At 31.2% G+C, this 27,763-nt stretch overlaps 1 protein-coding gene across 2 annotated transcripts in view; it reads left to right on the plus strand.

Moving 5' to 3' along the window:
* LOC132715175 (uncharacterized) overlaps positions 1–27,345 on the plus strand; it is a 45,807-nt gene extending 18,462 nt beyond the window's left edge. The window contains exons 11-30 of one of the 2 annotated variants that reach the window (XM_060698160.1): positions 1,323–1,465; positions 4,419–4,550; positions 5,564–5,642; positions 6,210–6,265; positions 7,038–7,187; positions 11,268–11,373; positions 13,800–13,853; positions 15,146–15,425; positions 15,646–15,883; positions 16,374–16,551; positions 16,874–17,011; positions 17,255–18,207; positions 18,415–18,657; positions 18,882–18,961; positions 19,404–19,509; positions 20,459–20,612; positions 21,743–21,934; positions 22,208–22,343; positions 23,331–23,531; positions 24,505–27,345. In XM_060698160.1, the coding sequence (XP_060554143.1) occupies positions 1,323–1,465; positions 4,419–4,550; positions 5,564–5,642; positions 6,210–6,265; positions 7,038–7,187; positions 11,268–11,373; positions 13,800–13,853; positions 15,146–15,425; positions 15,646–15,883; positions 16,374–16,551; positions 16,874–17,011; positions 17,255–18,207; positions 18,415–18,657; positions 18,882–18,961; positions 19,404–19,509; positions 20,459–20,612; positions 21,743–21,934; positions 22,208–22,343; positions 23,331–23,531; positions 24,505–26,447 (5,562 nt within the window). In that variant the 3' untranslated portion in view covers positions 26,448–27,345. The remainder of the gene's footprint in view (positions 1–1,322; positions 1,466–4,418; positions 4,551–5,563; positions 5,643–6,209; positions 6,266–7,037; positions 7,188–11,267; positions 11,374–13,799; positions 13,854–15,145; positions 15,426–15,645; positions 15,884–16,373; positions 16,552–16,873; positions 17,012–17,254; positions 18,208–18,414; positions 18,658–18,881; positions 18,962–19,403; positions 19,510–20,458; positions 20,613–21,742; positions 21,935–22,207; positions 22,344–23,330; positions 23,532–24,504) is intronic. The other variant, XM_060698161.1, reaches the window with a different exon arrangement.
* Positions 27,346–27,763: the final 418 nt, after the last annotated feature.

Below are 27,763 nucleotides of genomic sequence, written 5' to 3' on the forward strand. Positions count from 1 at the left end.
ACAAAACATTTGTCGAGTAAATGCTCTTTTATGACATTAACATATTAAGTTAGCAGTTATTAGTAATGACAGACAATTACTTCAAACAATAATGTATTCTGTCGAAGCCATGGTGTCGGTATACAAGTATTAATAAAGTATAACTGTTCTCTCGAAACTTGATTATCACGTGAATTATACTAAGATAACTCTACATTTAGACGGGCATGTCATTAGTTAAATTCATTTTAATGTTCCCTCGACATGTTAATTTATAATAAAAACACCATTGTAGGAAGCTGGCGATAGCTATCGCATTAAATAGAGGTTTTTTGGTCAGACCAATGACATCTTAAATTGTATTTCAGTGTTTTGCTCATTTTATTTCTTTGACCTTTGCTTGTAATTGTATTAGTTGTTTCAAAATTTTATTTACAAGGTACAAAAAGAAGCGTTAAATATAAAAAGAAACTGAATACATCCCACCTGGTGTCTTTTTTTCTTTTCAAAAGTTATAAATTTATTCAAGAATGAGGTTTATAGTATTCTCTTATAACAAGGTATAGCCAAATCTATATCTTCTTTCATTCGATATAAAACTTCTTTGAAATACAAAAGCGGTGCACGTTTTGAGATTTTTTTGTAATAAAATATATCAAATGAATTAATTATTAACGATAAGTAGATTGATTAATTCTTAATCAAAGAATACAGTGTTTAATATGTGCATATCGTATGCACATTACTGTTATAAGAAATATCTGTGTTGACAATAACGTCTTAATAATTGATTCCTTAATGTTCAATGATTAAATACACATGTCAATCAAATCTGATTTCAAATAACAAATTAGCAATTTTTAAACTAATTTTTTAGTTAATACACTAGCTGGTGCATTACAAATTAGGGTATTTTACTAAAAAAGTAAAATTGAAAGGAAAAGAAACACCCAGCACCTGGATGGTATATGCTCTGAACTATGCAGCTGTAAACGTTTGCTGAAATGAAATGCATAAAATTGTTCATATTTTTGTCAACGATTGCCGTTTTACGTATTGCAGTTCATGTACCATTTTGTTTGAAAGGGAATTCTGATTATTCACCAATCTAACTCTAGATGTAGATAAGATTGAATTATATTAATTATACATTCACAGTAACATTTATAATTTTACAATTGACAACGATTGCCGGATTACATATTTCAGTTCATGAACTATTTTGCTTAATCGGTAATTCCGATTATTCACCAATCTAAATTGATAAGTTCATTGTAAATATGAATAAGATTGAATTACATGTATATCAATTATACATTCACGGCAACATTAATATTTTACAGGTAACCTATGATGCGAACGGTTTTCTCGAGCGTAATCGTGACAATCTCAACCAGGACCTCGTGTCTTGTCTGTTAAACAGCAACAATGAGTTCATCAGAGACTTGTTTTCAGCTTCAATGTCTGCAACAGGATCAATAGCGGAGTATGTACATTATAAATTTAGTCTGAAAGCATGTAAACCATTAATTTAGTCTTAAAGTATGTACACTATAACTTTTATGTCTGAGAGTATGTACATTATGAATTTAGTCTGAGAGTATGTACACTATAAATTTAGTCTGCGCATTACAAATATAGTCTGAGGGTATGTACATTATGAATATAGTCTGAGAGTATGTACATAACACATTTAGTCTGAGAACATGTACATTATAAATTTAGTCTGAGAGTGTGTACATTATAAATTTACTCAGATAGTATGTACATTACAAATCTTGTCTGAGAGTATTTACATTACAAATATGGTATGAGGGTTTGAACAGTGCAAATATAGTCCAAGGGACATTGTCCATTACAAACGTAGTCTGAGATTATGTACATTACAAATATAGTCTGAGAGTATGTGCATAACAAATTTGGTCTGACAGTATGTACATTAAAAATCTTGTTTTAGAGTTTGTACATTACGAATTTAGTATGTGAGTGTATACATTACAGATATAGTCTACGTGAATTTACATTACAACTTAAGTCTGATAGCATGAACATTACAAATCTTGTCCATTTTGTTGGCATATATATGTTTTTATCACAAATTTGTCTTATCTTTACAAATACGAAAATTAATAAAAATGAACTATTTTCTAAAATGTAAACGAACTGAATATCCTAAATGTCTATTTCTGAATACATTACAAATCGTACATTACAAAATTTGTCTTAACATCTCTCTGCAACATTTCACAATGTTTCTTAAGTTAGAATTGGTTTGACTTTTGTATATTATACATCATAATCAGTATCATTGTTTATTAGAATATACTGGTATGATATCTACACACACTACAAAATATTAGAATATCCAGATCAACTCAACTTTTAAGAGGATGATACAGAATTTCACAAAATATTGTTCACTACCAAAATATTTCAAGAAAAATAAACTTGAGTAATATGTACTAAATTTTAAGAAAATCAAAATGATTTAAGACTCAAGTAACAATTTACATGTTTTGTGCGATAAAGGGCTGTTTTGCAGTATTCATCACCATATTTCTACTGTGTGGCTAACGCAGTATGGGTGGATTTTGCTTATTTATACCGCTTTTTGATAATTTACGTTGATTTTAAGTGCTGTTTGCAATGTGTAAGTAAATTGCTTTGTTAACTTCACACTATTTTACTTTTAAATACATATTATAAATTTTCATGAAAATAAGCATGAATCTGTTTTGTTTGTTTCATTTTACGCCTTTTCCCAACAGTATTTCAGTCATATAGGCGGAATCTGGAGGCATGCTACTTTAATCAATAATTATAATGATCCTTTAATCGTAAGGAACATTTTCCTAAAACAAATCTTAAGTGAGAGAAGATAAAGTGAAACATTAATCGGAGTTATTTTGAGGGCATATATGTTTCAGATGTCACGCATATAAACATTTTAACAAATCACGAAATCGAGACAGGAAATTGACAAAACTTCACTTTGCATTTTTCCACCTTTCCGTTTTTCACCACAATGAATTGTTTCTTGTTTCAATTAAACTTTTATATTCTTCCCCTTTTCAAATGGGATATTAACTGATGTTCCGAACATTTTGCGACAAAAAACCAATTTGTTAACTTGTTTTTATAGGTTTATAAAGTATAAAACGTGTTCAACTTACATTCTTTCATTCTAAATTTCTACAATAAATGAATTGTTGTTATTAAGAACAGCTTTACGCCACTTTAAGAGGCTGCTCATAACTGCAAAGTGGGCCACATAAATGACAAGATATGAAAAGTATCTGATGCGTGAGACAGCTCGTGACTGTTATAAAATGACCTCTGACCCTTGCTAAATTAAGACGACGAGGTAAAAATATTATGAATAAGAGAATGTTTGGTAAATCTTTTCGCTGGCATACACATATTTACATTACATTTTCAATTTTTCTTTATCTTTTCAAATGAAGAAAATTAATAAAAAATGAAATCTTTTCGAAAAAGTACACGAAATAAATTCTACAGTTTGAATGAAAAATACTTTTCGTATTTTTATGTTGCGTGGTCAACATAGATGGAAGAAGAAACAAAACATGTTAAAATATAGTTCTAGTGTGCATAATAAATATAATTATTTCGTTGGTCAAGAAAATCACCAAATACATTGTTGATTTTTAACATGACATCACCCAACCCGCATCCGAAACCCCCACGCCGACACACAAACGAAATAAAGAAAGACTGAATACTTTCTCATCGAATAACGTTAACAGATCTCAATCTTGGGATTTAATCTGTTTAACAACAAAATACTAGAGTTCACTGTTCTTAACTTGAGTAAAAAAACTTATTCGGTCATCATTTTCTTCTAACAGATAAAGTAATTAGATTGAGAATGACCTGTAGGACAATGCCTTATCGAAACAAAAATTAAAATCTAGTTAAATCAAATATGTTCAACCCGGCGTTTGACTTAATAAACACCGAAAAATAAAAATGATAGTTAATTCTGACACTGTAACATATTTAATTTGACAGGTCGGTCATATTGCTAGGTTAATTAGCATAGAGCGAAATTTGGTAAATTTAAACTATTTAAAGAAACTTTAAATTAAAGGGGAAATATTCACATACAAAACAACCTATTTGCTAAAGTTTTGTTTATCTTTTTTTGTGAATTATCCATGTCACAGTTGTACATCTTATTACCCAGATTGAGCATTTCAGGTATAAAGATTATGTGAATGGCTTATTAAGCTATCTCCTTTACTGGCTGGTAGTTTTCTATCGATATGTTCTATATGAAATATCGCACGGAATCAATTATTTGTAAATCTTTTAAATGTGCTCACCTGCAATGTGTTGTAATGCCGATATAAATCTCAGTTGACCATCACTTCTGTGAATATATGAACCGCAATTTACTTTTTTCTTGTATTTTGCAGTTTTGCTCGACAATGCACCAGTAGACCAAAGCTGCCGAGTGCCTGGCCATCCTCTCTAGACCTCAGGAAGCAACTAAAAGAGTCCGTTTCGAGGAAGGCGTCTTTACGTATAAAGACGAATAGGTTAGCAATGTAATGTATCGACTGTGGAAAGGTCTATTTATATATATCTTTTTGTTTGCAATTGTATTTCATTGTTTGTTACAAGTTTTTATAAGCTCAGTGCAAAGCGGTGCCTGTTAACTACATAGATAAAAATGGAATGATAATATTTCTTTCGGTCAAATAAATGTATTAGTCTTACCATATAAAATAGAGAACAGAACGCCCAGAACGACGAAATTGAAATTGTTGCAGGCTCGATTTGATTGTGCAGCCTAAATGAACTATGAAATAGCAACAATGTCTACTTAACAAGTTGTAGAAATGTTAAGCTACTCAAACATTTGCTGATTAAAAAATAGATGAACGATTGCTGCTTTATCGTTATTATTACCATCAATATTTAAAAATTTGGAAAAATAAACTTTTGAAAGAACACTTAATTGCACTGAGTTTATCAAAATTTGCCGATTATATACATGTTACTTTATATAACACAGCACTGTTATATGACAAGTGTATTTCGTAAATACAGGTATGTTGGTATGTTTTCTATGTTACATTTACACGTCCACTGCATGATGTATTGTGATATACATACTTGATTATACATGTATATACATACGGATACGGTATACATTTATCAATAACCACAATTCATAGTTATATCATGCATAAACAATGTATAGAAACACAATGCATAGAAAATGCATGGTTCCACAATGCATAATAAATAGACAATGCGTAGACAATGCATAGTTACACAATACATGTTTACATCAAGCATAGAAAAGGTATGGAAACAAACTGCATAGAAAGAAGACTATTACACAAATAATTGTTAACTTTAAGTTGTCATGGCACAGTATACTTTTATCGCAACTTTTACTCTTGAATGTGCCTATTTTGTCATCGTTCTAATTCTATGAAGATACATATTAATAGAATCATATACAATTTAAAATATACACAATTCAATAAAAACACTAAAGTAATAATAGAAAGATATAGATTTTACTCTGACGTTTAATTTTGTATTTCAGGCCCCGGAATCTTTCAGGCGACACACTAGATAGCATGGCAAGTGCAAGGTCGTCTCCAACAGTGACCAACCATTTTAAGGTTCGTACATCTTATTAACGTACTCAAGCCCCAATTGCAGAAATAATTATTTTCAGAAGTAATAGGACTGTTTATGTCTTTAGCTACAAGGTTTTTATTTAAAATATGTACATGTATAAGAACTTTATATTAATGACGTTTGTTACGGTCAATCACGACGCTTATATTAATTATATACACGCTGCAGTAAATTTATTAATTTATTTCCATAGTTATAAAGCAAAAATTGTGCAGTATCATGTAGTAGTTAACAGTATATAAAAGCCCGGGTTATATAAACTAACAACCGTTACATGCAACACACGGTTATATAACCTGTTATAATATCTTATAACTTGTAGTATCATTGCAATTTTGCGTTAATTTCACTAAATTTAAATTCTTCCGTTTTAACAGGACAAAGTTGCGCTATTTTACGGCATTTGCTTAGGAAAAATTATAACAACGTGTAACATATTCAATGTAGTAGACAAAAAGCTGGAAAATCTGTTTTGGTTTATTTTGAAAGACAAACTATAGCTTAAAAGTTCTAAATGTAATGCTGATTATCTAATGTTTTATTTTCAGCGTTCCCTTACTGACCTTATGGAGAAAATTAATTTGGCACAGCCTATTTTTGTAAGGTAGGTTCATTCTGTATTATTTCCGTTCTCTGTTACGGATAAAAAGACAATTAAACACGTGGACAATTTTTTCTGAACATTATTTACCTATATTAATCGAGCTTACTGTTGTAATTAACGATTCAAACAAACTATGAGTATGATTGCATTTGGCAATTTATTTCATGTTTAATTTTGTTTGACATTTATGGCAAATGTTGTTATGACGGTCGTTGTTGCTAAATTTATTGTTCTGCAACAATTATCTCAAAACAATTTGTTTTCATACTTTTTATGCTTTGCAGTTTAATGTTATCATAAATTACGCTAAATGGACAATTTGCATCATTTTTTATGATTCGGGAACTAACACTATTTCAAGTTAAGTGTTGTTATATCCTCGGCTTAAAGTGATAAATCTGTAAAGATTCACATGAAATTAGCAAAAAAAAAGACAATGAAAAATAAATTTAGATGCGGCTTTCATTTGTCAATTATTTCAAAGTTAATGTAATAAAGTAGATACCGCTATTTTTGTTAATGACATGATTCATCAAACAGAGGCGCAAAGGTTTCATTGCAGCGGAACTCCTTGGTTAAATTAGATTGGTTTTTATCGAAATATTTCCACTTGTCAGTAATTGACGTAATCTTGCCTTTAATCGTGTTTTAAACCACACTGTTTTGAATATGAACAATACGTTATAATTACAATGATTTTAATAATGAAGTAGACATGAATGAGGTTTAAACTTGTGCTGGAATTATAATATTTTCGTTTCGTTTATTAAAGATGTGTTAAGCCGAACCATCATTTGTCGGCTAGTAAGTTTGATTCCGAGCTAATTCGTCGGCAATTATCGTGCAATGGATTAATGGAACTTGCACAGCTCCGTCGGGATGGCTACCCTGTGAGAATTGTGTTTGAGGATTTTGTACAGAGGTAAGTCTTTGTTCATTTGTTCTTATTCATGAGTTTGAAACTAAATCATGTTACTGATATTATATTTCTAGTTGCCAAATAAAAGGTGACTTTAACCGGTCTTAGAGAGTTTGACTGAGGTTGCACTTTTCCATTATACTTCACGAACAGACACGGTCAAATCCAAGTCTGCAATTTTCTTGTCGTTTTGCGTTCATTGAACTCCATCTTTCCTTGATAATCTTGTTCATCATATTTTTTTAATTTTCATTGCCTCTAAGGGATCTCCCATTTTCCATATTATGTACTATAATTATTCAGATATTATATAATTATATATGTTTTTCTTTTATTTTTACCGCTATTACTTGTTTACAGTTTTTTCCACATCTTTCATTTATTTTTTGTTAATAGAAAATATTGGTTGAAATTATAATATATATTGCTTATTGGCAAGATTGGCTCTAGTTTCATATTTTTATTATGACTCACTTTATCTAATGCATTTCAATTTACTTCCATCTTTCCTTTGTTACCTGATTTTTCATAATGTTTTTACATATAATAGAATTTCTATGTTTTACCTGCAAGCATTTGTAGATTTAGTTTGTCTAGCTTGATCTAATATTTTGTTCTTTGAATAGATTGCATTTGGGAAATAAATGTTCATTTATTATATAACTTTAACTAAATTGCCTGCTGTTATATATTAAGTTGACTCTCGTGCTTATATTATAAAATTATATTCTGAACGGAAAAAAAACATCACCACAAATAATACTGTAAAGGAGAAATGCCCAATGAGCAATGAAATCACAAACAAAAAGCTCGGCTTATGGAGTGTGTTCATTTATCATAACGATGGTTTATAAAAAGGTTTCAAGACTATTTATTACTGTTTTCTTTAATAACGGACGTACATAATAGGATTGTTCTAAAACTACATTTTGTACTCACAACAACATATTTCATCGACTTACATCAGTATAACAATTATTCAATCATTTTCACTTTACCTGTGGTTAAATGTCGCCATTTTGACACGACTCTTCAAAGGTGGAGGCGGAAGAAATACCAAAGTCTATATCTCAAAAGTTTATTTTTAACTGTCAAATGGTATCATTAAATGACAGAAGTAAAATCTATTTATAGACATTTATAACTTATTTTACATATAGTTTATAAGTAGCTATAAACTTATTGATATGATTGTTATGAAGTGTTTTGGACATGACAAGGTGACGCCTTGATTTCATTTGTTTTTTTTTTTGGTCCTTCGGGATCATTGATTCAAACATTTTCAAGTGAGAAAAATGCAGTTGCGAGGGGGCGTCAGGAATGTTGCACTTATTTATTATCCCTCATATACAGACTCAATCAAACCGACTCTGCAATTTTCATGTATTTTTTGCGATTAATGCTTCCGAGGGATCACCCTCTTCCAGATTTTTTTACCGATTTCCATTTTTATTATTTAAATGCTCTACGACACTGAATACCACAGTCACGTACTTGTTCCGATATAAGACAGTATCTTTTTGCACATGTGTTCAATGACTTTATGGAAATGTATGTTTGATTAACATATGATTAGCATAAAGAATCATTAAAACAAGCTTAGTCGTTTTTCAGGTCAATAATGTCCTGACCAGGGTTTATAATTTATGACATTCTCCGCCTATACAAATCATTTATATTCTGGTATATTAAACGTATTTATTTCCGACTTTACCAACAAAGAAATAGTGTAAAATACTAGTAGAAAAAAGTCGGCTATATAAAGAAAAAAATAATGATCGAAAAAAAAAAAGGAAACACAATGTATCATATAACAAAGAAGATATATCGATAGATCAAATAATATTTATGATTAATGTATGAGAAATCGATATATAAGTCATGCATGAGTCAATATTTTTTCCATAGCGAAAAAGATGGACTTTTTTTATATAATATGAAAATCAAATTATAGAAAATTGCCCATTTTTATCAATTCAAATAACAACAAAAAATGAAGAAAAACGCGTCACTTTATCTCTGAGAAGGCGTCTTACCTAGAAATGTGAAAAAAACGGAAAGTCTCAAACGCATTTCTCACCCAATAAAACGACAAAAAGACGAAATTAATTGCAATAAAATACGTATTTAGAAAATGAATTGAAGTTTTTAGATACATCATATTTATGTTTTGTAGATGAAATGTTGTGATATGAATTGAAGTATATTAATCTACGATAAGAACCGATATTACCACAGAAAAGACAAATGAGAAAAGACAATGTTGAACTCCATTACATTCAGTATCATGCTCTTATGTGTAATGGAAATAAAAATATTCACATGAATCATTCATGTTTGAGTACTCGCCATTACTGGTATTATATGAAGAAACATGGTCAAAACCCGAGTAAGATTTGAATCCACAACCGCCCCTACCATCAAGGATCAAAGGTTGAATATATAGGAAAGGAGAGTGAAATCTGAATATTAAGACATTTGCGTAAATAACTAGATATTATACTTACTTAAAAACTTGATATGAAAATGAAATGGTTAATTGAACGAACCTATAGTCAAAAAGAACTTATCATAAAAATGTAGGACAATTTGCTAAAGTTTGCACTAATATTTTATTGTTCGTCAGTATGTCAAAATTATTTTTACTGTCCGCAGTGTCATCTTTATGGTCATATGAGGTTTTTTTGCAATAAGCGATGTCATCTTACGTCATGTATAATTGATAGGTAGATGAACGCTAGAACTTGACGGTTCATAATGTTGTCATATATAACACGTTCCTTATTCCCGTGCCGAATAGTTTTATTGACACATTGGCCAGTCATAGTAATAAACCAATAAGTAATAATGACAATATCTACTAAGTATCCATTACTTCTACTCAACTACTTTCCTTGAAACATGGTGAGCTATTCAACAAAAAGGATTTAAAACACACAGCTCTTAAACGTGAGTAAGAGTGGACTATTTAAATCTAAATAAATTTAAAATGTTTGTACGTTCGCTATTAAAATAACATAATTCATAAAATGATGGAAAATGTAAATTAACATATGAATTGTTCTGTCTTATGATTGATTGAAATAAATGCGAATGACTTCACTTTTATGTTTAAGAACATTGTTGCCATTAAATATCTTGGTTGTTGCTAATTACTTCGCGTAATCTAAATGGAACACGCACGTACTACGCGTGTGTTTAAATATTAAATATAATTATGATGATATAATATATGAACCAGTTTACCTCGGATTTCCCGAAACAGTCTGTATGTGTCAGGGAATAATAACTCAATCATTTGATAAAGGAAATGAAAATACAACCGTTAAATATGTGTTATTATAAAGACAAGATAAGATAAGATAAGATAAGATATTTTGGCACAATGTACATACATGGTAATACTATTACATATGGAGTGAGACTTAACACAAACATGAGCACAAGAACCATGACATACACATAACACAAAAATGGTTTAAACCTTATTTCCATTACGGTTAATATTAAAAGCACATTGTGTAGACCTTCTAACTTCATACACAGTACAAAAAAGTAAATCCAGGCAAGTTCAATATTGGATCATTTGTTTTCCTTCCAAATTGGCATGCATGAACAAGCTTTTATAGTACGTCTTATTGTATCTTTTTTACATTCTGTGCAATAATGTGTTCTACTTAATAGGTATGTGTTTTAACAAAACGTAAAACAGAATCACAGCAACCAACCATTTAAGGTTTGCTTTTATTATAAAGTCGCATTCGTCATCTAAATATCATTACAACAACAAATCCCATACAACAATCTAACCACGATTCGTATTCGCACTTTCATACGACTAGTTATGATTTGGGAATGGTTACTATCCACTATGATTGCTATATGGTAGATACCAGGTTAACAGACCAGCCTGCCCGTTCATACAGTCCGATAATAATAGAGCAATAGAGCATTACTGTTGTCTAGTCAGCTTTAAAGTTATCAACAAAATTGTATTAACTTTCCCAAAATGACACTTGGGCAAATCGATTTTTAAGGGAATTACGCACGCTAAGGTTATTTCATTTTATTTTATTTTTTTAGATACGGAATTCTTCTTGATGATTGCATATACGCTGGTGATTATGAGAGAGCTATCCAGATTTTAGAAGAGACGGGTATTCAGGGATATCAAGTTGGCAAAACTAAGGTAATATAATATTTAAATGCATTAAAATTAAAAACCTGATGCCTTATTGTTATCCAGTTTATTTCACCCGTAAATTCATATAGATTTTTTTGGATTTAATACCAGTTACGCAATTTGTACAGCTGCATGGAGACAGGTTATTGCTTAATTTAAAAGGACTAATTTTTCCTACCAAGATTTGGGTACTTATTGATGTTTGTCCCAACATAATGCAAATGTTCAGATCAGTTACGTTTTATCAGAATAACCATTTTCATTGTACAAAATTACTCCAAAATGAAAGCATTTCAACGCTTTTCACTTCACTATAATCGGGTAACGAAATGCATTATCTATTGATTTTCAAATTCATCATTTATAGTTCTTTGTTACCCGTTGTAGGATTTTATCCATGTTAAGTGCATTACTTGATGTTTGCAAAAAAAATGAATTTTATGTTTTTGGCCTTTTTTACCACAGAGAAGCTCCTTTAAGAAATAAAAACGACTACGTGAATGAAGTATTGTCATTTGTTTTTTAAAATGACAAATCTTAAATATAACAAATGGATTTCAAACTAACTTATTACAAAATATTTCACTAAATCTTAAGCAAAATAAGTAGAGAATAATTGTTATAAAATGTGAGTGACAATAAATCATATATAGAACATTTTTTATTCCAAAATAACAATGGATGCGATAATTTGACATAATATGTTATATTCATTTTACAAATTAATGATTGTGATTTAATGTGTGTAGAAGTTTGTTGTTTCTTTCTAAAACACCCGGTTAGTACAAGTGTACAACATCTGAGTTTGTTAATCAAATTTAGGCTTGAGTTTGATCCGGGCGGTGTACCAGGGGCAACTTTCCATTATTACACAATGATGTCGTTCTGCTGTCTGCTTTATTATTACTTTGTTTAAATATGGAATTACTATGTTTAAATATGGATAAAATGATGGAGTATGATAGAGTAACCGTTAATAGGGAATAGTGTTCAGTTATTCTAATATTTGTTATATTGATATATGAAATTGATATATTGATATATGACAATAACTGAATTTATTTGTATTTCTTTAACAAGTTATTTTTCTGTTTAATTATGAGTTTCAAATTCATAAGATATAAATGTTTCATACTTAGTTTGTCCCTTGGAAAAAAGTATGTGTGACTTCTTTACACTGCATTTTGTCATATATAATTTTGACTTTATATATATGTTAAATGACTACATATAGACAAAAAAATCGTGTTCACGAGCTAAGATTGATCGATGGCGATCGATTTTATGAGGTTAAGTCAATAAAAACGCGATCAAAGGCATGCCTCAAATATTGGTCGATGACATCATGAACTGTTATCGTGTAATGATATAAAAAAAAGATTTATTAAAAAATTACCCTATTTGTATAACACAATTTTGTGCTGTATAATATGTTGCATGTGGTTTTCTCCCGGGAGATGCTTTGGTAGTTTAGCACGGAGGAAGGTAGTCTAGTACTGGTGTAACTCTCCAGGAACGATGGTTAGGAAACTACCCACCTATATGACTGAATTACTGTTGGGAAAAGGCGTAAAATGAAACAAACAAACAAACAAAGCATGTGGTTTCTTATCATTGATTCAAAAGAATTCTGTCGACTATTTTTCAATGTATTTGTATCTTATCATAAATGCCTCTGATTTCTGAAAACAATTGGTAGAAGATTAAAGTTTGACTTTAATGCGAAAAGCAATTGTCATATCAAGCTTCTAGTTCGTTGAGAAATAAACTATCAACTATTTCTATAACCATAAAAGAGATTCATGCAGTCGATCGTGCTTTTATCTATGATTTCAGTCAGATGAACTTTATTAAATTGTTAAAATATGAATTATATTCATATAAGCCATCTCAGTGTTTTTTTTACTGAAATTTGAAATTATTGTTATTCTGTCCAGTTACGGTTGGATTTAAAATTCCAATACCTTACTTAAAGTGTTTAAAGGTACATATATTTATATGATTACAGAATATTTAGAATGAAAGATATTTGTCGGTATATCTTATCAAAAAACGTGAATGTGAAATAATCACCTAACGTACTTAAAATAAGAGCGGACAATTTTGTCCGGGAACATTTTAATGTTTACGTATAATATTCATATATATTGATTTACATAGACATTCCATGTAACAAATATTTCAAGAAATAATCAATAGGTTATGAAAAGAAAAAGTCCATCATTTATGTATTTTGAATTATTATACAGTTTCTTATAATTTACTCTTAGAAGCTACTACCACCTGCATACCTAATTGAAAGGAGCAAGTTAATATCGTATTACTAACGGTTGACGGAATGTGTTAAGATGGGCTTTCACCTATGTTATGTTTTCATGTACTGTTAACAGTGAATTTTAACTAAACATGTTTCATTTGGTTATATATTTTAGGTGTTTATGAAATCATGGCAAAAGGAAGACCTTGAAAATTGTAGACGAATAAAGGTAATGTTGATCAGTGATGCATTCAGACCTTTTTTTTGTTGTTCCACAGGAGAAAATTAATCATTTTGTTAAAACAACAATTTGATGATCAAAGGTGTTAAGCCGATGCAAACAAGAACAATATCAGCATACAAATTACCATTAAGTGATTTACCCACGATGAAATTAATTCAAATAATTGTATGCTTAACAATGCGTTAATTTTTCAATATGTAAACACTTGCTATAATTATTTATTAGCGTTTTTCTAATTTTGTCAATTGTTTGTTATATCTTAGTTGGATACCTCTCTATTAAAAATGTGTCGAGAGATAAATCGTTTACCTAATTAACTGGAGTGTAGGTATAAGTTACAGGCACTCCACTGTCGGGAATAAAAATAGAGCATGCTCGTTGATTGGCGACATTTTTTGGGGTTTACTTATTGTCACGACAGGGAAATGGATAACGACAGAAAAGTAATTTTTAGATGCTCGTACATTGGTTACTCTTTTCTGAGGTTTCATTTTTATTTCTGCCTACAATACAAAACAGAAAGAACATTAAAACACTCGGCAATCTGATTTATACTGAGGGGGTTGGGGGTGTTGGCAACGCCCCTTCATACAAATGAGAAAGTCTGGTAATTCGATGCTCTTTATATCACTTATTTATAATATCATCAATATCATTAGCGATAAAGTCAAACAATAAACATGATGATCACTAAGAAGCCTAGCATGACTCATTGACCTCTATTTAGGATATAAATTGCAATATGCGGCCATTCTTTTTCATGAGGAGCACAGTTTCCCCTTATACTATTATTAATACATGCACATATAGACAAGGTGTATTCAAAAGTTACCATTGAAAGTTAAATATCTTACATTAATAATTTGTCAAATTTACAATAAATTATATATATTTACAATGTATATGTAAGAATCCTCCCTCCTGACATTTAAAATGACATAGTTGACCATGAGTCTGGCTTATATTAAGTCAATAGGTCATATTGTTCTCGACCTCATTATGTCCATTAGTGTAACATGATCGTGCAAACATGTTACTAAATATAGATTAATTAAACATTAGATATTGCTGAACTAGATCTTTCTTTTTATTTGTTAATTTATTAGTAAACTTGACTCATATTTTAAGATGAGGCATGCTTTTTACCATCAGTAGTATGAATAAACATATTTTTGATAACAAATTTTCATATTCAACACCTTATAGAAAAACATTGGTAGCTTTACAAGGTTTGATTATTACCCGAAAGTTATTACAGATATATTCATATGATACAGGTTGAAGAAATTGAAAGAATTCAGCGTGAACGAGAATTAGAATTAGAACGTCAAAGGCTGTTAGAATTAGAACAGGAACGTCTACAACAATTAGAGATAGAACGTCAACGTATCGAAGAAGAGAACCGACTTGCCATACAGCGACAACAAGAAGAGTTGGAAGAATTAGAACGCCGGAGAGCTTCTCGAGATTCATTGTCGATGACGTCAGAAGATACGTCATATATCAGTGATGACCACATCACAAGCACTCCGAGAAAGCCCGAAGAAAATGATATCAGTACGTCTCAATCAAGAAATTCAAAAACAAACTATATAAACAATTTGGTTACTTAATATACATCCCTTTTTAAGAATAACAAGTGTTATACACATGTTTACAATTGCTCCATAATCTGTGAAAAATACACAGAATCAAACAAACTAAATTTTGATATCAGCAGATGAAATAAAATAAAATTGATAAAGATATATTTCTATTTTTTAAATATATTTTCCAGGTGGCTATATCAGAACGGATGATCTGTTGAAAGAAAAGCTCTCACAACTTCATACAAACGAAGATGGAATTCTTGAAGGCATTGGTGGACCTGTCAAATATGAGGATTGTAAACTCCCACGGTATATACCTACAGGCCAGGATGGGATTCCAACAAAGCGCCAACTTTCAAACACGTCCGAAGAAAGCAAAAGCACAACAACAGGCTCCTATGAATCTGAAATCACCAACGATCAATGGTATATTTTGTTTAATTTCCATATTAAAGCATCATTTTTATATACATTTATAGATAATATTTCAATAAAATTTAACACAAATACATTGTTTCTGAAAATCAAACATATTGCAGCAACTATTAGAAATGAACAAAAGAATAATCAGGGACTCGGTTTTATTTAGTCTGCTTTAAGAGGCAATGAAATGTAGAACATGTTGCAACCTTACCCTGCAGCAAACAAAAGTGATACGCATCTGTCTTCAGTGTAGAGACAGGCCAGTCTGCACATTATGTGGTGCCTGACCAGCCCCTATACTTTTGGCTGGACAACTTTTCAAAATTTCATCTTGATATTAAAAAAATTGATAAAGGACAAATGGAAAATGGAAGTCGGACATGTCAATATGACAAATTCGGCAGATTAAGGGTAAATCTTTTATACCACAAATTAACATAAAATACAGTGCACTTTTCACTAAGTGTTTAATAGATAAGGTTTATCTTTTCAGGCGTCCTTACGACATATTTCAAGTTTCGGAGAGGGAATTTGAAGAAAATGATGCCATATTTAAAGAGATTATGAAACTTGTACGTTTAGTTATGTACGTCATCATGTTCTTTGCTATCCTAGGAGGCGCAGTGGTCAACAAACTTTCTCTGATGCTTCTCATATCTGGGGTCAACAAGGTCAGTTACCAAACGTATTATAACCTGAACAAACAACTTTGAAAAATAACTTCTAATAAAAAGAGAATTTCAGCAGTAGGTTTAAAATCAGATTTTAAGAAATGTTTTCCTCCAATGGTGAAAAAGTCTTGAAGGAAATTCATTTTAATCATTTAAAATAAATGATTGCAATATCACTTGGAACCTGTTTTTGCATTCATTTATGTTACAAATTGCATAAAATTTATCTTTGTATTTCGATTTGCCAAAATGAATATACATTCTTGAATAACAAATGTACGTCCTTGTAAAATATGAAACAATTGTTTTCTCTTTAATGCAGGATGAAGAAAGTCGAGGGGAACACGTGACCACGCTTCTGTTCTGTATTTGCGGACCACTTGCGTTCAATTGGTTTATGTCGATGATGAAAACTTTGTTTGGAGGAAAGGAATGGCCGTCAGTTAAAACATTCTTAATGGTAATAGCAGTACAAATTTCACAGAGTGTTTAATCAATACACCCTTGATTTTAAAGCAATAATATTTAAAAGTGTATATATATTTTTTATTTATATCTAAGATATATTTCAAACAAAAATTTGTTTTATTTCTCATTACACACAGAATTAATTTACATGTATTGCTATTAAGAAACGATTATATTTCTTGGGTACTATGGTTTTCAACTTTATTAAAAACCATTCGTTTTTCCTCATTTTCAGCTACTTGTGTTGGAATGTCTTCAAGCGTTTGGTGCATGTTTAATCATATACCGCATCCTTCCATCGACTGACATGTTTCGTGGAGTTATTATTAGCTTTGCCGTGTGTCAAATCCCAAGTTTGTTGAAAGTGATCGTTCGTGAACGCCGACCAAACCCAAGCATTAGTGAAATCGTTGCTATCGTCCTAAATGTATTAGCTTTCGTCGTTCAAATCGGTATTCTACCGTTTCTAACTACAGGTTTGATCTTGGACGGTAATCATACAATCTTAGAGGGAGTTAACTCTACAACATATGAACAAACGCCTGTTACCATTGTCGGCCATATTGAATGGGAATTGATCGTTGGTTTGCTGTTATTCTCCCTAGGCTATTGGGAAAACTACGTTTCAGGCGACTGGACAATATGTGGAAAGTTTCGAGTACCTTTCAAACACTGGAGGAAGATTTTACAAGATTCAAGAGACACTGTAAATATTCTCGTTATCCCGTGGAAAATAGGTTGCATGATACTTCTCTCAAGATTATTGACGGAGAACACAGATTTTCGATTAGCTTCCACTGCAACTGAATATGATAATACTACGGACACAGTACCAATGGACAGCGTTGAGGACCATTTTCACTCATACAGTTTGATGTACTTACAGATAGGATCCGGCATTGTTATAACCTACCTTTCTGGGTTGGCTTGTAAATTACACATGCAACGAGTAGCGTTTTCCTTCTCAATTACACTTGCCCCACCAGTGACATTGGCTCTAATCTATCTACAATGTCATTTTGAATTCATCCCAGCGCATTGGCACATGGGAGGATGGTTTTGTCCTGGCGAGGATATAAGTGATTTGTTTATACCGTTAGCATGTGCTCTTGCTCTCTGGCTATCCTATTGCATCACAGTGTCTCACATATGGTTCCCTCAAAGTGAAAGAATGGCTAAACTAGAAAAGTAAGAATTACATTTAGTTTTTGTTTGTTTATTTTCATTTTGATACATATTATTTAATATATCAACTCATTTTAATAGTAAATGTATTGCAATATATGAAAACAGTCCAAAAGTTGTAATTTCATCTTAACATAAGAACAGAATGCATCTATAAAAAACTTGAAAGAATACTAATAGAATACATTAAATATACTTTTAATTTCAAAGGTTGTTTGTGACTCCACATTTCGATGGCATATTCCCAGACTTTACACTCACCCTTCGACGCCGGCGCAATGACAAAGAGATCAAACTGACTGGGTTTGACACTTTCCGCTATGTTGGAGAAGAGAGTTACGAGGAAGGGATATACAACACTAAGCCAAACGTTGTTCCGCAGATCTACGCATGCGCGACAATGTGGCACGAGACCAGACAGGAGATGACACAGCTTTTGAAATCAATGTTCAGGTATATATAATTTTGATATTGCAACAGGCAATGTTAATATAATCAACTATGGTTTTAAAATTTGCTTAAAATGCACATATTGCAACTGTTTTATTTCATTACATTTTCGATCTGGATTTGAAATTATAAATACATAACAGTGCTTTATTATAACATTATATATAATTGATGACAATTGTATGTAACATTTCTACATGTATAAAATTGTTTTTATTTCTTTACAGACTGGATTACAATCACTGCGCAAGCCGTCTAGCTCAAGAAAAATTCAAAATCAAGGATCCCGATTATTATGATTTTGAGAGTAAGAATTTTCTTTTCTTTGACAAATTATAAATATTTCTATCTATTTCATTAAGTTTTGACGGAAAATGCCGTCTTCACTCTTTGTGTATTTTATTGTTGACGTCAACGGCGTCATTTCCAGTAAAGATTTCAGATAGCATATTGTAGGAAAAAAGTGATTTCGAAAATAAACAGCAAACTACTCGATAAAGAGGGTTGTAACCCCTCGAAATATTGGAGGTTGACAAACTTTGTGAAATAGATATTTATTAATTGTTTCCAGAGTGTTTTTTAAAAATATTTCATTTTGACATTATTTCAAATATACATATACTCTTAGTAAATTAAATCATTTACATAGCTAATTTTGAAATGTTTCAATAATGAAAATAATTTTCTGCTTTTCCACATAATATATTTTTATGTACACGTTTATTTGAAATAATGATTCTTTTCTTCAGTTCATATAATATTTGACGATGCGTTCGAGTTAAATGACGACGTGGACAAGTTTGTACCTAACAGTTTTGTGAAGCAATTAATGGAATGTATGGAGGATGCTGCACGGTTAGTTATACATGAGCATTAAATAGTTCTATCACTTTATCATATTTGAGCATGAAAAGGTTATACAGCTTTAACTTGTATGAGCATTAAATAGTTATACACCGTTATCTTGTTTGAGCATTTTATTCGCTATTTAAAGAATAGTTGTGTTGAAAGATGTTTAATATGCTAAACAGTTATGTAGTATGAAGAAGAACAACAAAACGACTACAACAACAAGAACGATAGCTTAACAAGGTGTACGCTAATATACCACTGCAAGTTCTTCTTCTTGTGTTTGTAGCGTGACTATAACATAAACATGCCCGATAAATTGACAGATTTTATCACTTTCATTTGCTAGGATAAACGAATTTTGTTGCAAAAGTTCAATAATCGACATATAATTGGGCAAGGTTATCAGCAATTAACCGAGTTGGATAAAAATGAAATACCGACTAAAATGGAACATTGTTCACAAGAAAAATATATATTTATCTTCTAAAATTGGTAAACAAATCAGAGAATTTAATATGAAACTGGTTAGGTTAATGTCTGAAATATACATAACTAGCTATACTAAAACAAGGCGCCGACTAAGATCAGATAATATTTTACAGTAGATGCTCTTATTTCGATTCTTTTAATTCAATCCGTAAATGTTATCATTAATCAATATCTGCGGAAAGCAAAATTAATCATATATTTTGTGCTTAACTCTATGTTTTAAAATGTATTCTCACGTTATATGGATATGTTTAAAATTGACTATTTAAAACTGAAAAGATATAAATGAATGTTTTATTGACAATATGTTCAATATATTTTGCATTACACGATCTTTTTATTAACATAATAGTTATACATTTGCTTAAACTTCTTTCTTATTATTAACTTAATTGGTCAAATGAAAAAGGCGTAGGCAATAACAAAAGAACATCGACATAAAAAATGCCGCATAACATTACAGGTCTGTAGTAAAAGGTCCTATACTAATATCACCACCGACGAAGTTCGTTACCCCATACGGTGGACGACTTGTATGGACCATGCCTGGACATACTAAGATGGTTGTTCATGTGAAGGATAAGAACAAAATCAGACACAGAAAACGGTGGTCACAGGTAATATGTCTTAACGTTTATAAATCCTTAAATGTCCCTTTCAGCCATGACATGTTTTTCATGTTTAAATGTGATTATGAAGAAAAGGATCATATGGTATCAGTCTTCAAATAGCCAAAATAATAGTTACTAGCAATCTTGCCATTCACAAATGAGGTTAATGGAATAAATATTTTAAATAACCGAGTGCTTAACACGTCGGAATATTACTCTAAGAATCGCTAGCAGTTTGGGTTCAAACCCCATCAAGAGCATGCCATTTCTTCCTTGAGCGCAAAACTTTACACTCATTGCTCAGTTATGGCTAGTTCAAAATACAAACTATGACGTGTTGTTCCCATTGCCTTTACAAAATGCGCTTCAAATGCTACTTGCTTTTTAATAAATTGTGTTTTTGCACTTTAATCTACCTTCCAAATATGAAAGTCTTTGTTCTTTGAAGAATATAATGTTTGGAAAAAAAGATCTGTTTTCGTTTCTAAACTGAGATTGTGTTGTAAATAGATGGATTACAAAATGCGAAAATTCCACCGAAGTTGATTTAAAAAATTTAATAAGATTTGTACAAAACCTTCGTCTGAATGTCTGTGAAAAGAACCTTTTTTTGAAAATCTGATTACGAGACGAGATAACAATTTATTCCTGTAGATCCATTTCAACTTGCAAGGATGATGTAAAATTACATTTATAATTGCTGATTGATCGGAGAGGAGGATGAATTTAAATTGAGTTTTATTGATAACAAATTTACTAAAGTAAGAAATGGGGAAAATGCCATTGAATCGATACTTGATATAAAGGTTTTGATAACAGCTTGATAGAATAAATACTAAGACAAACAATCTTATTTATTTAGCCAATTTAAGAAAGGATAGCAACTTAAATAAGTGGATTTCTGAATCAAAATTAGAAAAATTCAAACCCCTTTATTATTTATTCTACTAGTGAATGGCCAAGATGCTGTATTTTGCTGAATAGGCTATATATTCTGCTAAACTAATATGAATTAATTACATTGATATCACGAATTCAATGTCATTCAAAGTCTCCGACAAAGTTAATAAAACTTTCAAATCAATAATTTATGTATTTTTATTACAATATAATATTATTTCATTACAATTTGACAGTGTATGTACATGTATTACCTGTTGGGATATCGGCTGTTTGGATCAGGGGACAATGAAAAGGCATTCACTGAAGAGACTGAAAGTCGTATCTCAAAGGCTCGAAACCGTAAGAAGGGCAAGTCCAAGAAAGATAATCTGTCTCGTCCTGTCAAATCACTTTTCAATAAAATGGACAGCGAAAAATATGAAAAGGTTAGCAATTTTTTTTTCGTTTAACCTTCTTTGTCTGAAGCAATATAGAGCGGTATGTGTTTTAAATTACTGATGCCTCTTAACTACATTCTTATATGTTATAAAAACTAAAAGAACTATTTAAGCACGTAATCACATTAACATTTCCAAACAAGTTAATAGTTTTGTTTTTTTCATAATAAGATAACATGTTTGATACGAAATTATATTCATAAAAGACATTTGTCCGAGATATGTTGTAGAAATTTATACTATTGGTACTTCTTTAAATAGGCTGAAAACACCTTTATTCTCACCTTGGATGGTGATGTGGACTTCAAACCCGAATCTGTCAAATTGCTTGTGGATCGAATGAAGAAAAACAGGAAAGTCGGCGCTGTATGTGGGCGTATCCATCCAATCGGCTCTGGTATGTAGACAATTATGGTCATTACTGAAAGCATTGTAATAAATCTCAATATTGCACGAAAAGAGGCAGAAAGTCTATAAAATATAAATAATTAGAGTTTAACAACAAAATTTATAAGTAGAACATGATTTATTACTCAAAATGAATCAACAGAAAATGAAAGTTTATGTATTTTTGTAAAAACTGATTAACCAGCGTAAAATTAGTTATGATATATAGCGTATAAAATTTAAGTGAAATAAACCTGTATTTATGGCATTAATAAACCTTTAATGTTTTCCAAATATCACATTTTCTACCATGTGCACGTCTTCATATGTCTGCTCGTTTTCGTTTGACAAGAAACATGTGCCCGTCGTCCCGTTTATTAGATGAAGGAAAATATATGATAAACTAAACTCTTTTGAAGTATCAGATAAAGAAGATTGATATATAAGTTTCTAGAATTTCAGTAGTCAGAATATAACTATTAAATTGTTAATTGAGGAGGCTAGTTTGTTCATATCCTTCAATTATTTTGCGAAGTTATACTTGCCAAATATGACATATAGATACGGCGGATGTAATAGATACACGTGATTATTGACAATTCTTGCGCCGCGACATATACATTTGACTTATAAAAATTGGTCTATCATATCATTTCATATTTCCAAGTACACCTCCGAGATTTTCAGTGATTTTTTAAAAAATAAGTGATATTTTGTATTTTTCAAATATATTAATGATTCTGAAAATCAATTGTTTTTTTCATATTGCACTAAAATGACTAATGGGCGATACATTGTAGAGTGTTAAAGAGAAAACATATTAATAAATTTGCAGAGCGATTTCAGTGAACAAAACAAAACAAATTAATGATTTGAATGTATTAACAACATAAGTTGAATAAAATTGATATATGGATCAGATAGAGACGTGCATATTAGTATTAAAATACTTTTATTGATGAAGAAAATCTAATTATGGGGCATATTACTATTCAAGGTCCTATGGTATGGTATCAACAATTTGAGTACGCAGTTGGTCATTGGCTTCAGAAAGCGGCCGAGCATGTGTTCGGTTGTGTACTATGTTGTCCTGGTTGTTTCTCTCTGTTCCGTGGTTCTGCTCTCATGGATGACAATGTGATGAAAATGTATACAACCAAACCGACGGAAGCGCGGCATTACATACAGTTTGAGCAAGGTAATTGGTGAACAGAACTTTCACAAAAAAAAAATTAGCATGCTTTTACAAGCTTTTCCTTTCTTGTAGGAAAGTAAAATTAAATCTTTGTCCGTAATTATTTTCTTTACTTTTAATTCTGACATTTGAATGCATTAAATACAGATGCTTTGAGTATAATGCAAATTGCATAAGTTTTTGTCTCTCATTGTGGGAAATTAGATAAATTGTTATTTGATTATATCTTTCACAAGGATTTCTCATTTCTAATCAAAGGACAAAAAAATAACATAAACAAAATTTCATACTTAAACGTGATTAAGTAGCTTTAGAACTGTCCTAATTGGAATAAATCATTTAAAGTAACATTTTTCGATGTTAAATACTTTCACGAAATCATTTTTTTTCTAAATTCAATATTATGACATTAACAAAGATTTCTGTGGTATTTCGATTGCAAAATCTAAACACAGAGAAAACATATCCCATAAATTGTGAGCATGCTTCATTACACTGAAACTTTCTCTGAAGTTTGATTGATAAGTTCATCAATTAATGTACATGATAATTGCATATGTAACCCTACTTAATCAATGGACTTTTTAATTGTTGAAATCAGCAAAAATGAATGAGTGATAAAGATTCATTGAAAATTCTTAAAGTAAACTCTAATGAACTTAAATGAAAAAGAAAAACTTAATCAAAAGGTTTATGTTTTGGATATATAAAATGACCGATACTTTTTCACTTGATTCGATTAATAAATAATATTATTCCTTTGGAATTGTTTTGTTGTCATTAACTGAAAAGTGTTAATCAGATTTGTGTATGATTTGTTTCATAAGAAATGTCCAACTTTAGATTGATTCATATTGTATTCCATGGAAGGAGCAAATTGATGAATACCATAGCCTTACATATAACCTTTTTCTTTTTTTAACCCGCCGAAACAAACTTATTATATTCATCAATACATATTTTTATATTTTTTCAGGCGAGGATAGATGGCTTTGTACATTGCTCTTACAACAAGGACACCGAATTGATTACTGTGCAGGCGCAGACGCTCTTACGTTTGCCCCGGAGACTTTCAATGAATTTTTCAACCAACGTCGTAGATGGGCTCCCTCAACACTTGCTAACATGATGGATCTGTTATCTTCTTGGTATGATACAGTTCGTATCAACGACAATATCAGCCGACCTTACATTCTGTACCAATTTATCCTAATGGCTTCAACAATTTTAGCTCCTTCGACAATCATCCTGATGATAACTGGTTCATATCACTCAGTACTTGGTCTTGGTATTTGGGAATCTTACCTTCTGTCAATTTTACCAGTGGGTGTGTACATTACAATTTGCATGACGATGAAGAATGATCACCAGATCACAGCTGCCGCAGTTCTCAGTGCCATATTTACAGTCGTGATGATGATTGCGACTGTCGGTACTATTATCAGCATTGTAACGGAAAATTTCGGAAGCCCTAACGTCGTTTTCCTGACAGGCCTTGTAGGAGTTTTCACCATAGCTGGTATACTTCACCCTCAGGAGTTCTTTTGTTTGGTGTATGGTTTGTTGTACTTCTTAACAGTACCCTCTACATTCATCCTTCTGACAGTATACTATCTGTGTAACCTGAATAACGTCTCATGGGGAACTCGTGAAACACCCAAGAAACTTAGCAAAGAAGAACAGGAAGAAAAACAAAAATTGGAAGAGGAAAAGAAGAAAAAGAAAGAAAGTAGATCTCTATTGAACAGAATTGGTTTAACGAAGTTGGTAAATGATTTTAGAGAGCTGATTCAAACAATGGTCGGTATCAAGGTTGAGCGAAAGGAACAGAAAACGGCTGCGTCGCAAACGGAAGATACTAAACCTCCAACGCCTATACTAAAAGACAAGCCTTCTCGATTTGAACGACAGATTAGCAAACCAGTTACTATTTTCGAAGATTTGACACCGTCAGGTTGGGAACCAAATCCCGATAGACCCTACTGGGTACACCTTGAATATATGGGGAATGGCAGCGTAGAAAAACTAGACGAAGATGAGATCGACTTTTGGCGTTTCATTATCAAGAAATATTTGCATCCATTGGACGAAGATAAAAGTCACAAAGAGAAAATTGCAAACGATCTTATCAGCTTGAAAAACAATGTTGTTTTCATATATTTCATGATAAATTTCTTATGGACGATTATAACACTCCAACTTCAGACAATGGAGGACAAACTGAAGGATTTTTATATCATAAAGAAGTATGAACCTCTATCGCTTATGTTTTTATCTGTCTTTGCATTCTGTATTACATTGCAGTTTGTCAGCATGTTCGTCCATCGTTGGGGAACCTTTTTGCATTTGATGTCTAGCACAAGAATTGATTGGTTTAAAAATGTGTCGACAGAAGAAGATTTTGTCCGATTTGTTGTTGCTGAGGCACAACGTTTGCAACGAATGGAACCTGCACCGGACTACGATGAGATGCCACCTGATTACGATGATGATGACGACGAAGATGACGAAACAGTAACCATGACATCAATGCGGGAATCAGATACTCATTATAACCAACTACGTGAAACCGAACGTTATGCACAAGAGCAACCGCATGAAGGGCACAGACCGGATCGGCAGAGATCAAGCAGAAAAAGTAGACACCTGTCAAGTAATTCGAGGCAAAATGATGTACCAATATTGCAGCAAATCTTTGAAGACAGACTTGACAATATTCACAGGAAGTGGAAACAGGGATCGCTTGCATTTAGGAACAATAGACCAAGTGGTCGTTTTGAAAGGAGTGACAGTCACCGTTTTTCGAGTAAATTTAATGACATGAGACAACGAATGTTGAAAAGAAGTTTTAAGAAGAATAGCAATGGAAGTGGATATGACAATGGTACATTTCAAGGTGTTGTAGTTGAAACATTATGAGATTTATAACTATTTTTGTATTGTACAGTTCTATCAAAATAAAATAGAAAAAAATAATCATCTTGCCAAGCTAAAGATAATAGCAATTAGGATAGGTTATATCTATCTTTAATTGGGAATGTGGTCATTTAACCGGAATTTCAAACTAAATTGCTCAATGTGATACCTATTATCGTAATATTTATTTACAAAGACATATCTTGTTAACTGCTTCTTATGTATTGATTCAGTATGTTTTCTTTTGATAACATAAGGCATATTTTGAAATACATTAATCCGTTTCCATCTTGAAAAAAATGTGTGCAAAATCCTAATTGAACGCTTTTGAATAAGAAATAAACGTATAATTTTAGCCTCTATCTCTTATTCACTTTTCGAATAAAACCATGTATAATCTTGAATACTCTGCAGTGTAATTATGCGTATATTTATTTGACGTTTGACGAATGATTATCACATCATTTATTGAATGAGTGCCTTCGTTGTGCCAATATATAGTTTTAATAGATCATAAATTACATTCTTGTTATTTGAATAATAATTTACCAAGTGTAATATCTTCGCTTAATTGTTTACATTTTAATTATTCAATATTTTAGAAAACTTCAGCATTGCAACGTTTATGTTTATGTGCTAAGATGTCTTATTATGTTTGCTAGTTCTTTGTAATTTACATATTTTGTTTGACAGTTATTTGCGATTTATATATTATACTTTATTTATACTGGGCGAAGATATATAACAAGACGCTGGAAAGTCAACGCATAGTATAAATATTTTGTGCACTTTTGCACGTGTTAGAATACTAGGTTTTAATTAGTAAGTTTTGTATTATACTGTTATTTTAGTCCATTCATGTTGAATCTCTATAATAAACAATAAAGTGCTATATAAAAAAGATTAGGTTGTCTTTTAATTAATGAAGTATTTAACCATAATAAACTTTTCTGATATGATTATTTCAATATCGATAAAAATCTATCACAAGAACAGAAAAGGGTTTTAGCAAGCTCAAAAGCGTAAGCCTCGGCTAGATAAAAACGTAGTAAAAAAACTTATGAAACATACAATACAATGTAACAGAATCAATTAAGCTCAAGCCGTTAAAGTCATCGAGCTTGTTTTCGACTTTAAATAAATTGTTTGTCTGCCTTGAAATTTTACTTTTTCTTGCTAAGTCAGGTCATTTAAAGGGTAGGGCAAAGTCGCTCCTCATTTTTTTTGCTTACTTTTCTCTATCCTATTTTAAGATAATGCAAATAAATTACATTTGTCAAATCTAGAGAATTCCATGCTCTCTTTTTCATGTTTTGAAA

The sequence above is a fragment of the Ruditapes philippinarum genome, unplaced genomic scaffold (assembly GCF_026571515.1).
Source record: "Ruditapes philippinarum isolate M1 unplaced genomic scaffold, ASM2657151v2 ctg2457_1_1_1_1, whole genome shotgun sequence".
Taxonomy (NCBI): Eukaryota; Metazoa; Mollusca; class Bivalvia; order Venerida; family Veneridae; genus Ruditapes; species Ruditapes philippinarum.